The 13,652-nt window shown below is 35.0% G+C and overlaps 1 protein-coding gene across 19 annotated transcripts in view; it reads left to right on the top strand.

Moving 5' to 3' along the window:
- Nucleotides 1-13,652, top strand: part of Rabgap1l (RAB GTPase activating protein 1 like) — a 581,968-nt gene that overhangs the window by 161,830 nt on the left and 406,486 nt on the right. For all 19 annotated transcript variants that reach the window (XR_013426383.1, XM_078022342.1, XM_078022343.1 and 16 more), the window contains one exon: nt 626-776. Coding sequence is in view for 18 of the 19 variants with exons in the window: in XM_078022342.1 (XP_077878468.1) it covers nt 626-776 (151 nt within the window). In the remaining variant the exon portion in view is untranslated. The remainder of the gene's footprint in view (nt 1-625; nt 777-13,652) is intronic.

Below are 13,652 nucleotides of genomic sequence, written 5' to 3' on the forward strand. Positions count from 1 at the left end.
CTCAGAGAAAAGAGTGTAGTCAGCATGTGGTAGGCCTGTGATCCACTTGATAGCCTACTAGCCATCCTACCATTTATCTCAGGGGATTCAAATATTTGTCTTTATGCCTTGAAATACTGCTAAGAAATATGTAACTAACATTCATTATTCTGAATAAGTTCACGAGGTGATTTAAAAAGTACATGAGAAGAAGAAAAAGCTTTCCCTTAAGGTAGGATAACACAGCTTACCAGGAACTAAGATAGACTAGACAAAAACAAAAACAAAAGTCAAAAGACATCATAGAGCTTGAACACTACTCTTGTTTCATGCCTGGTCATTTTTCTCTTGACCCAGGCTCATGCTCCCCATCCCACTTTTGTGTTACTAAGAATTGAACACCTCAGGAGTGCTTGTACCACTGAGCTGTGTGCCCAGCCCTTTTGTTTTGAGACAGCTTCATTAAGTTGCTGAGGCTGGCCTTGAGCTTGTTATCCTCCTTCATTAAGTCACTGGGATTACAGGTGTGCTCCACCATGCCCAAGTCCAGGCTCTAATTTTAATATAAACTAGTAAATGTACTTTCATAGCAACAGCAGTTTAGGAATGGTAAAGGGAATATGAATGGTTTGTTTTCTTACTTCAGGCACAATAACCTTGGTGCACGACCGAAAGGGCTACTCACTTTGGTGAAGAGTGGTGTTCCTGAAGCATTGAGGGCAGAAGTATGGCAGCTCTTAGCGGGCTGCCATGACAACCAGGCGATGCTGGACAAATACCGAATTCTTATCACAAAGGTAGGACACTCTTTTCATATTATTTTCATGGAGCATCTTAAGTTAATTCTGTTTTTCAAAGCTTCCACAAGTCATAATGCTTTGAACTTCTTTAAAAATAGTTATTTTGGTGTTGTGCACTTAATACTTCTGACTTTTGTTTTGAATACTTGTTGAATAGTGGTAAGCGATGTTCATATCATCTATGAGCAATTTATGCCTAGGTTTCATTTTTTTTCATTCAAGTGACTTTATGATTTTTTTTAATTTTAAATGTTTTTTTGATGGACCTTTATTTTATTCATTTATTTATATGTGGTACTGAGAATTGGACCCAGTGCCTCACACGTGTGAGGCAGGTGTTCTACCACTGAGTCACAACCCCAGCCCGACTTTATAAATTTTATTTACCAAATTAAATATATGATTGGCTCTTGGTATCCTGGGTTTTGCATCAGCAGATTCAATGAACTGTGGATCCAAAATATTTGGGGGGAGGGGAAAGCTTGTTTCTCTACTGAACACTTAAGCTCTCCCCCCTTGGTATTATTCCCTAAACAATACAGACTAATCAGTACTTACATAGTATTTACATTATATTAGGGAATATAAGCACTCTAGAGATGGTTTAAAATATACAGCAGGATTTACATAGGCTGTATGTAGATGCAATTCCATTTTACATAAGAGACTTGAACATATTTGGGTTCCCCAGGACCATCCTGACTTCAGATGAGCTAGCTATAAATATGAGGGTTCCCATAGACTCTCTGAGGTTTGATAATTTGTAGCAATGACTCAGAACTCAGCAAAGAGCTCTACTCATGATAATTTTATTTTTTAATAGCAAAACAGTGCAAATCAGAATTAGCCAACTAAGTCTATTGTCCTTTTAAAGAGCTTTCCCCTAAGTCCGAACCATGACTCTACTTATATCCTTTGACCAGAATTCTGTAATAAGAAAGAGTAGATATTTGGAGGACAACTGCCTTTCTTTGCTTTAGGTTGCTTCTTAATTTGAGATTTGTCTTACAATAATTTATTTTTAAAATACATGTACATCTTAGTTTATATTCAGAATGGCGAATGTTACTAGTTGCCATTTGAGATTGACTAGCATTGTGTAATTAAGATTGTAATATAAATATTTCCACATTCAATTATAAATACATGACAACATAAACTTATGTTATTTCTATTGTTAACAGTACAATTTATTAAAAACATAATTTTCCTTCAGACATTATAGAAATGTGTTGCTCTGATCATGTGCCTACATTCAAGCTTTCAAGTCATAACATTTCTGACAGGACGTACAATGGTATACTTAATTTCATTGTCTTCCTTACATCATAGCCAGAGATAATAATAAGATGAATACTGTCATTATTTCTAAAAATGATTTTCTCACTTTTCTATGTTTAGGAGTAGAAATGAGACAGCAAATGCTGTAGCCAAGAGTGTATTTGTGTATTTTGGGGCTTACCACCACTCAGTGGGAAGAGAACAAACATGCAGAGGATTTTCAGTAAGAAGTGCTTGCATATTTGACACTTATTGGTCATGGTTCAGCAGCTGTTAGTCTCTTCTTTTGCTCTAGTTAATTTTTTCTATTTATTAATGGAATGGCAAGATTTCAAGTTCAGTTAATGAAATGTTGCAGCTTGAAGAAACAGTGTTGCTTCATAAAAACCTTACTAGAGGCTCCAGGTTGCAGGGAAAGAAGGAATACAAAGTGTTTATGGAAAAGCTACTTTATGACTTAGCTTCTATGAAAAAGTCATCTCTCATCAATTCTATAGTAGGAGTGCTCTAGATGAGAAGCAGAGGCCACAGATCACCCACATTCTGAAACACTCATCTAAGGGGAGTGAACATGTAGCCTTCAGGCTGGGTCTAGCCTGCAGAGTTGTTTTGTGTAGCTATCAGAACATCCAAGAATGATATCCATCTCTGGCTCAAATTGACTTTCTTTTGCTGGCACGATGAATCACTGAGCAATAATCACATTTTCATGGATTCTGTGGCATTTCATATGGGGAGGTTATGTATATTTTAGGGCAACTTGAATTTCATCTAGTGTAACAGAATTATATGTGTAATTTCAGTAATTATATGACTTGTGTGATATAATTTATCAAATCTTGTGGTTAGTACTTATCGCAAATATTACGTTATAACCTTTTGCTCTTTTACAGAAGTGAATTTGTAACATTCATACTTAGTACTTTATTAGAATCCAAACAAACCTTTAATTGAAAAACTTTCAGAAATAACAAAATTACCACAATTTTCTTCCTACCCCTTGAAATTTTGTTTTTTTCCCCCTGAATCTTTTCTTCGAGAAGTCTGTACCTTTTTATTTTAAAGCATTTGAGCTTTGTTGTTTGAAAGACCTGCATTTTAGTTTCACCTCTCCCAAGTATTGAGTATTGGAATCAGTGTGTGTTTCTACTTTAAAATGTAGAAACTTCCAGTCACTGTTAGACCAGGATGCAAGAAAAGACCACTGACTCCAATTAAAATCAAATTAAAGTAAGCTTATTGTTTCCACCAGCTGGGCTACCTCTCCCAACAAAAACCGAGGGAACAAGACAGCCTTGCATCTTTCTTGCAGCCCAGCTTTATAGCCCAGAAAGTTACACAAAGGGGGGTTACATGAAGAGTATAACTCAAAGGCTAGTTTACACATTTTTGCTGGCCCTGACATCAGAATTTATGAAGGTCATTAGAGCCTCAGAGAGGGTCGTTATCTGGCCGGGAAAGGCCAAGATTTATGAGGTGTCACTAAAGTTTCAGAGAGTGCTGCTATCTGGTCAGAGAGACCCAGGCATGGGTGAGTTCAAGGCACAAGCAAGTTCAGAATTTGCAGTAATTTATAGTAAAGCCAAAATTATCTTCTCATGGCTTTGTGGTGATATGGCTCCCAACTTTAAGTGAAAATCAGGCTGGGTCTATCATCACCTGACTTTCATAAGGACACATGAAGTGAATAACACCTGATGAAAATCAATTATGAATGGTCAGATTTATCTGCACCCTCCTGCCCCCAGTGAATATCCTGGAATATTTGAATCCCAAAACTTGATTTTGTAGTGATTATATGACTTATTATTTTGGTGATTATGCAAATTCATATATCATAAAGTAAAATGATATCTTCTAAAAAACATTGTTAAAGATTGTCTGATATTATCAAGACCACAAGGTATTAATCTTATTCACTTATTAATTCATTCAATAACTTCTTTTTTATTAACATTTTTTTCTTTTTTAAAAATTTTAATTTGTTATATATGACAACAGAATACATTACAATTCATATTACACCTATAGAGCACAATTTTTCACATCTCTGTACACAAGTAGAGTCACATCCTTTGTGTCTTCTTACGTGTACTTAAGGAAATGAATACAATCACATTCCATATTCCCTCTCCCTTTCCCTCCCTCCCCTTTTCCTCTTTGCCCAATCTAAAGTTCATTTAATCCTCCCATTTACCTTCCTAAAAGCATATTATGAATCAGCAGCTTAAATCAGAAAAATCACTTGGCATTTGGTTTTTTGGGATTGGCTAATTTCACTTAGCATTATATTCTCTAGCTCCATCCATTTACCTACAAATGCCATGATTTTATTCTCTTTTAATGCTGAGAAATATTCCATTGTGTATATGTATCACATTTTCTTTATCCATTCATCTACTGAAGAGCATCTAGGTTGGTTGCACAGTTTAGCTATTGTGAATTGTGCTGCTATAAACATTGATGTGGCTGTGTCCCTGAAGTATGCTGTTGTAAGTCCTTTGGGTATAGACTGAGGAGTATGATTGCTGGGTCAAATGGTGGTTCAATTCCAAGTTTTCCAAGGATTCTCTATGCTACTTTCCATATTGGCTGCACCAATTTGTAGTCCCACCAGCAATGTATGAGTATGCCTTTTCCCCCATTTCCTCACCAACACTTATTATTGTTTGTATTCTTAATAGCTGCCATTCTGACTGGAGTGAGATGAAATATTAGAGTAGTTTTGATTTGCATTTCTCTAATTGCTAGAGATGTTGAACATTTTTTTCATATATTTGTTGATTGATTGTATATCTTCTTCTGAGAAGTTCCTTGGCCCATTGATTGATTATTACATTTGGATTTCCAGTTTTCCCAGCACCATTTGTTGAAGAAGCGATCTTTTCTCCAATATATGTTTTTGGTTAGACTCTGTGTCCTCTATTCTGTACCATTGGTCTACCAGTCTATTTTGTGTCAATACCATGCTGCTTTTGTTACTATTGCTCTGTAGTATAGTTTCAGGTCTAGTATAGTGATGCCACCTGCTTCACTCTTCTTGCTAAGGATTGCTTTAGCTACTCTGGGTCTCTTATTTTTCCAGATGAATTTCATGACTGCTTTTTCTATTTCTATGAGCAATGCCATTGGGATTTTGATTGGAATTGCATTAAATCTGTATATTGCTTTTGGTAGTATGGTCATTTTGACAGTATTAATTCTGCCTACCCAAGAACAAAGTATATCTTTCCATCTTCTAAGGTCTTCTTTAATTTCTTTTTTTAGTGTTCTGTAGTTTTTATTGTAGTGGCCTTTCACCTGTTTCATTACGTTGGTTCTCCAAGTAATTTTTTTTTTTTGATGCTATGGTAAATGGGTAGTTTTCCTTATTTCTCTTTCAAAGGATTTGTCACTGATATACATAAATGCATTTGATTTATGGGTGTTGATTTTGTATTCTGCTACTTTGCTGAATTCATCTACTAGTTCTAGCAGTTTTACGGTTGAATTTTTTTTTTTGAGTCTTCTAGGTATAGAATCATATCATGGACAAATAGTGCTAATTTGAGTTGTTCTTTACCTATCCATAGTTCGTTAATTTCTTCCGTCTAATTGCTCTGGCCAGTGTTTCAATAACTGTGTTAAATGGAAGTGGTAAAAGATGGCATCCCTGTCTTGTTCCAGTTTTTAGAGGGAATGCTTTCAATTTTTCTCCATTTAGAATGATGTTGGCCTGGTTCTTAGCATAGGTAGCTTTTACAATGTTGAGATATGTTCCCGTTATCCCCAGTTTTTCTAGTGTTTTGAACATGAAGCAGTGCTTCTATTGAGATGATCATACAATTGTTATCTTTAAGTCTATTGATGTGATGTATTACATTTATTGATGTCCATATGTTGAACCAACCTCGCATCCGTGGGCTGAATCCCACTTGATTGTGATGCACAACACATATCTTTTTGGTATGTTTTTTTATTCAATTCACCAGAATTTTATTGAGAATTTTTGCATCTATGTTCATTAGAGATATTGGTCTGAAGTTTTCTTTTTTTGATGTGTCTTTGCCTTGTTTGGGAATCATGGTGATATTGGCCTTGTAGAATGAGTTTGGAATTGCTGCCTCATTTTCTAGTTCCTGAAATGAATTGAAGAGTATTGGTATTAGTTCGTCTTTAAAGATCTTGTAGAACTCAGCTGTGTATCCATCTGGTCCTGTGCTTTTCTTGATTGGTAGACTTCTGAAGGCATCTTCTGTTTTATTGCTTGAAATTTATCTGTTTTAATTGTGTATATTGGGTTGGGGTTGTGGCTCAATGGTAGAGTGCATGCCTAGCCTGTGCAAGGCACCGTGTTTGATTCTCAACTCTACATATAAATAAATGAATAAAATAAAGATCCATTAATGTCTTTTAAAAAATAAATTGTGTATATCATCCTGATTCAATTTGGGCAAATTATATGACTGTAGAAATTCATCGATGCCTTCAATATTTTCTATTTTATTATAGTACAAGTGTTCAAAAATAATTTCAAATTATCTTCTGTGTTTCTGTAGTGTCTTTTGTGATATTTCCTTTTTCAGCATGTATGTTAGTAATTTGAGTTTTCTCCGTCCTTCTCTTCGTTAGCATGGCTAAGGGTCTGTCAATTTTATTTACTTTTCCAAAGAACCAACTTTTTGTTTTGTCATTTTTTTCAAGTGTTTTCTTTTGTTTCCATTTTATTTATTTCAGCTCTGATTTTAATTATTTCCTGTCTTCTGCTGCTTTTAATTTATTCTTCTTTTTCTAGTGTTTTGAGATGTAATGTTAAGTCATTGGTTTGTTGACTTTTTCTTTGTTTTAAGAATGAACTACATGCAGTCAACTTTCCTCTTAGAACTGCCTTCATAGTGCCCCAGAGATTTTGATGTGTTGTATCTGTGTTCTCATTCACCTCTAAAAAATTTTTAATCTCCTCCTTGATGTCTTCTGCAACCCATTGCTCATTCAGTAGCATATTATTTAGTCTCCAGGTGTTGGAGTGGATTTTATTTCTTACTTTATAATTAATTTCTTATTTCATTTTATTATGATCTGATAGAATACAGATATTTTTTATATTTGCTAAGAGTTGCTTTGTGGCATAGTATATGGTCTATTTTAGAGAATGATCCATGTGCTGCTGAGAAAAAGTTTATTTGCTCATTGAAGGATGAAATATTCTAGATATGTCAGTTAAGTCTGTTATTGATTGTATGATTAAGTTCTGTAGTTTCTTTGTTCAGCTTTTGTTTGTAAGATATATCCAGTGATGAAAGAGATGTGTTAAAGTAACCCAAAATTATTGTATTCTTGGTCTGTTTGAATCTTGAACTTGAGAAGAATTTGTTTGATGAATGTAGATGCTCCACTGATTGGGGAACATGTATTTGTAATTGTTAAGTCTTTTTTGTGTTTGGTTCCTTTGAGCAGTATGTAGTGTCCTTCTTTATCTTTTTTGATTAACTTTAGCTTGAAGTCCACTTTATTTGATATGAGAATGGAAACACCTGCTTGATTCTGTAGTCCATGTGAGTGTTATGATTTTTTCCAACTTTTCTCCTTCAGCCTGTGGATGTGTTTTCCTATGTCATGTGTCTCCTGGAAGCAGCATATTGTTGGCTTTTTTTTTTTGGATCCAATCTGATAGTCTATGTCTTCTGATTGGTGAATTTTGGCCATTAACATTCAGTGTTATTATTGAATATTATTTGTATTCCCAGCCTTTTTAAAAATTTTTGGTATTTAATGTGTCTTGGTTTCTCCTCTGATTAATTTTTACCTCCCTCTGCTGATTTTCATCATTGTTTTTCATTTCCTCTTCGTGGAATATTTTGCTGAGGATGTTCTTTCTGTATTGCAGGCTTTCTATTTGTAAAATCTTTTAACTTTTGTTTGTCATGGAGGATTTTTATTTCATCATGAAACCTAAAGCTTAATTTTGCTGGATATAAGATTCTTGTTTGAGGTATGAAGACATGAAATGGTATGAATATACTTTGTAAACAACCAGAGATATGAAAAATTGTGCTCTATATGTGTAATAAGAATTGTAATGCATTCCAATGTCATATATAATAAACAAACAAACAAACAAATGAATATTCTTGGTTGGTATCCATTTTTTTTTCGGAGCTTGGTATATGTTGTTCCATGATCTCCTGGCTTTGAGTATTTGGGTTGAAAAATCTTCTGAAATACAAATTGGTCTCCCCCTATATGTGATCTAACTCCTTTTTCTTGCATCTTTTAAGATTCTATCCTTATTCTGCATGCTAGGCATTTTCATTATAATATGTCTTGGTATAGATCTGTTGTAATTTTGTACATGTCGTGTCCTGTAAGCCTTTTATATTTGGAATTCTAATTCATTCTTAATGTTTGGGAAATTTTCTGATATTATCTCATTGAAGAGATTGTGCATTCCTTTGGTTTGAAACTCTGTGCCTTCCTTTAGCCCAATTACTCTTACATTTGGTCTTTTGATGCTGTCCCATAATTCATGGATGTTCTTTTCATAGTTTCTAACTGTCTTCACTGTGTGATCAACTTTATTTTCCTGGTTGTATACTTTGTCTTCATTATCTCATGTTCTTTCTTTCAAGTAATCTAGTCTGTTGATGATGCTTTCTGTTGTTTTTTATTTGATTTATTGTATCCTTCATTTCAAGGATTTCTGACTGGTTTCTTTTCAGAGTCTCTATCTCTCCCCTGAAGTAATCTTTTGCTACCAGTATTTGCTTTCTTATATCTTTGTTGGAGTGATTAATTTTTGCCTGTATTTGCTCATTTAGGTCATTCTTTAATTCACAGATAATTTTAATTATGAACCTCTTCTGAACTCCTTCTCTGACATTTTATCAACTTTGCTGTCCATGGGTTCTGTTATTATAGTGTCCTGGTTTGTTTGGGGCACTTTCCTTCCTTGTTTTTTCATGTCGTCTGTGTCTTCCTTTCTTGCAGTGTGGATCTGAGATATTACAGATTGTACCCTATATTTCTGTAGTATCCGTGCAGATTGTCTATACCTTACCTTGATGTTGGGCTTCTACACACTTCTGGTGTCCCTCAGTGTATGCCACTGCAACTACAGGTGGTGGTGGTAATAGCCAAGGTAACTCGAGATAATAGTGGAGGTGCCCCAAGATGGATGTAGTGTCTTACAAAGATGGGGCTGAAAGGGTGGGCTTACTGTTTTGGGGATGCCTGCTCTGAGATGCAGCTGCTTCTAGACCCTGTCTGTTGTCAAAAAGTAGGTGCTACTGCGTGGGGAAGGCTGTGGTGATGTGTGCAGTGACCCAAGATGGAAGTGGGTTAGGCTTGGGCTCCCAGCTGTTGGCGGGTGGTGGACTCAGACCTACCGTGGGCCTGGGTCCCACGTATGTCAGTGTAGGTGGATCTGGCCGGGGCCTAGGCTCTGATGGTGGTCTGCTGGTTGCAAGAGGAGGCCCAATGCTGGAGCCTAAGCTCCAGCAGGTGTGTGACAGTGCTGGGATGGACTTGGGCCCACCCTGGGCTTGGGTCCTGCACTAGTTGGTGTACTATTGAGAACATTTAGTCAACATAATATTCACCATTTTAGTCATTTTGAAATGTGTAGATCAGTAATTTTTATGCAATGCTGTATAACCATCTCAGTTGATCTAATTGCTGAATATTTCCATCACAGGAGAAATAAACATGGTATCTTCAAGTTCCCCTCTCCTATCCCTTTGCAAGCATTAATCTACTTTGCTGGATTTGGCTGTTCAGCATATTTCATACAAATAGAACCATACAATATGTAATAATTTATGTCTGGCTTCTTTCTTTTAACATAATGACTTTTATGTTCATTCAGGTTATAGCATATATCAGTACTTAATTCCTTTTTTATGGCTGAATAATATTCCATTTGTATGGATATGATATTTATTTTACTTGAAGGCTTGTGTTTGCTTTTTGGCTACTATGAATAATGCTGCCTCAAACATTTCTATACAAGTTTTTATGTGAACTTATGTTTTTAGTTCTCTTGAGTGTAGTTGCCAGGTTGTATGGCTGATAAGTTTTAGTATTTAGGGGATCTGCCCAACTGTTTTCCACTACAGATGAGCCATTTTGTGTTCCCAGGAGCAATGTATGAGAGTTCTAATTTTTCCAAATCCTCACCAGTACTTGTTATTTTCCTATTGTATTTTATTACAGCCATCCCAGTGTTTATGAAATGGCATCTCAGTAGGATTTTGATTTACATTTCCCTAATGATTAATTATGAGCCTCTTTTCATGTGCTTGTTGGCTAGTTGTTTAATCTTCTTTGGAGACTTATCTGTTTAGTTTTGCCCATTTTAAAATTGGGTTGTCTTTTTATTGTTGGGTTGTAAGGGTCTTTATAGATTGAAGATACCAATCCCTTATCTTTCAGTTACCCTTAACTGAGCATCATCTATGACCCAGACTCTGGTTTCTAGGGCTACATAGAAGAAAAGTGTTCATATCCTTGAGGAGTGCAGCCAAGGAAGAGCCAGGTCTGTGCACAGGTAGAATAAGATGTTATGATGCAAGTTACAATATGTCTTAATCAAGTGTGCAGTACACAGGAGATAGTAATGTCTGCTCTGCTTGGGTTGAGCCAAGGAAAACTTCACAGAAGAGATGTCTGCCCTGGAGACTTGAGAAATGTCTGAGCAGGAGAGGAGAGAAGATGCAGTATAAGGAGTGGCTTCTGTAATAATTCAGCTGCTGATTAGTGATTTAGCCTGGGCCATCCAGGGAGCCTTACAGAGTAAAATCAGTGTATTCTTTTTCCTTCCCCCACTTGTACCCCAGTGGACCAGCTACAGATACTCACTATTCATGGATCAACCTTTGTCCCCTTCTTAAGTAGGAAGAACTTAATAAAAGTTTCTGTTAGAACAAATATACACAATGGAAATCCTCAGAAAATATGTATTATATCAAAATGATATCACAAGAGATTATTTAATTGGTCATCTAGATGTAATAAAATTTTAACCAATAATATTACAGCGTCTGTTAAAAAATATTTAAGTACCTATTGTGTGCCAGATATTGTGTGAGGATGACAATATATATATTGATTTTTTAAAATCAATTAGTTGAAAACCATCATTGATGGCTAAAATAAAACATGTATAACTTGCAAAAGACTAGCCCAGTTTTATAAATGATAGAGAGCATTTTCCCAGACCTATATGAGAGAGCAAAATGGCCAGTTGTTAAAAATGTTAATCTTGGTGATTCCTGCCAAAAATCTTTTTTTGGGGGGGAATAATAAGCAAAAAACAACCATGAGAGTGACCTGTTTTAAGATTCTCCAAGTTCTTTGCTTTCTTGAGCATTGTATGGACAGTTAAAGTTTCATCATGTTTATTCCTGTCAGATTATTGGTACTACGCACAGTAAAGTCTTTCTTCTCTGTTCTCCAGTGTATTATTGTAGCAGATGGTTTTTAATGAAACATCCAAGTAAATAAAGTTTTACTCTAGAGTAGTAGAATGTACTATAAATATAATACTGTAATTTCTCAAAGGGAAATGTTTAAATCGGTATTTTTCTTGAGATTGTGTAATATTTACTGAATATTAAATTGAAGAGTAAAATGATTGTATCAGTTCATGTAATTCTCAATGTGATAAGTTTTCAACCAAGTAAATGTTTGCTCCTTCTTTACATGGCTTACTTCTTAAAAGTTCTATGCAGCTTGTTAGTCAAATAATACTCAACACGAGATTCCATTGTGAGACCATTGCTTTGTCACACACTTCTCTGTTCTCTGTCATCACCTGGTCTAGTTGTAGAAATTGAGCTTTTTGTTAGAATGAGGTTATTCCAGCTGGGTCTGTACTATTGGTATTTGTAAAAACCACAGGCTTTTGTTCGGGTATGTTACTGATGTTTTTTCAAAAAAAAATTTATAGTTCTTTAAAATACACTAACCTGAAAATAGTATAACCAAGTAAGTAAATAAATAATATGGGCAAGGAGAGAAGAGTATTTCTTAATGCTTTGTTCATATAGCGATAGGAAAGTTTTTCTTTTAAAGAAATAAAAATTATTGAAAAATTAAGAAAATGTACTTTCAACTTTTTTTTAAAATTCTATAATGAGGATAGTGGTCTCCCTCTCCCCCTCCAGGGATTGAACTCAGGGGTGCTTTATTACTGAGCCACATCCCCAGGCCTTTAAAATTTATTTAATTTTTAAATTTTGAGACAGGACATTATTAAGTTGCTTAGGGCCTTGCCATGTTGCTGAGGCTGGCCTTGAACTTGTGATCCTCCTATTTCAGACTCCCCATTTGCTGAGATTATAGGTGAGTGCCATTGTGCCTGGTAGCCGGATTGTGTTTTCTTATTACATAATTATATCTTTGCTTATTATTATTTTTCATACACACACACAAGTAATTTACTTGTTGAAGGACCTTTAATTAATTAATTAATTAATTAATTAATTAATTAATTAATTAATATGTGGTTCTTAGAATTGAACCCAGTACTTCACACATGCTAGGCAAGTGCTCTAGTACTGAGCCACAACCCCAGCCTGATTATTATTATTTTTCCATGGTGTAATTTTTAGCAAATTTCTTTGGTCCTCATCTCCTGATACTTCATAGTTATAATAATATCTACATGTATAGAAACTATAGTCATATGTGAATGTGAGAACCAATAGTTTCCCCATTAACTCCTTAGCACTGATGTTTGTATAAAAATTAAAATATATTCTTAATTATTTTTATGCACTTAAGCGATTTGTTTAATTAGTAACTAATATAATTTTTGTTGTCCTTTAAGTATTAGATTTTGAGCTACATTATGGAAAATTTTCATGCTATTCATTTAGAGTAGGAGTATATGGTTTTGAGGGAAGCCTTGGTGTTCTTGTTGAGCATAGTTCATTCTATGGCATAATAGAATCTGTACTATTATATAGCTCTAGCTGTGTTTATAGCTGGAGATTTAAACAGAAAATGAAAGCAATGATATCTCTGAAATCTTATAAATATTCAAGAGCCTGTGATTTACTCTTGGATCCCAATTTCATAATAACTTAATTGGCTTTTGCACAGATTTCTAGAATGTTATTTATGTTTTAGTGGGTAATGTCATATGGTAAGTTTTTTGCAGGACTTATGGTTTACCTTTTCATTGAAATTTTCATTTAGATATCTTTACTATTAATCAGTATCAAGATAAAAGAGGGGATAGGTAACAGATACCTATGAAATTGGTCTCCCAAATCTACCTTACTAACCCCCATCCAACATATTACACATTTTTGCTTGCGTTTGGTAAATTGTTTCATTTAGCAGCTTCTTGCTTGATTAGTTGACAAACCACTTTCTCAGTGTCTTTTGCCCTTTCTGTCTCTTTACAGTTGTCTTCTGTCTCTCCATCCTACCTCCCATTCTCTTTATTAGTTGTCTCCCTTTTGTAACTGTTGATAATGTGGTTCTGAAAAGTGATTTTCATTATTTCTAGTTTCATGTTTGTTCTCTGTGAATTTCTCAGATAAGCCTGCTTTCTAGTTGTGGGGCTTTTAGTTGATTTTTAAAGGGACAAGATAATATGCTGTGTCA

Source organism: Ictidomys tridecemlineatus, chromosome 10 (genome assembly GCF_052094955.1).
Source record: "Ictidomys tridecemlineatus isolate mIctTri1 chromosome 10, mIctTri1.hap1, whole genome shotgun sequence".
Lineage (NCBI taxonomy): Eukaryota > Metazoa > Chordata > Mammalia > Rodentia > Sciuridae > Ictidomys > Ictidomys tridecemlineatus.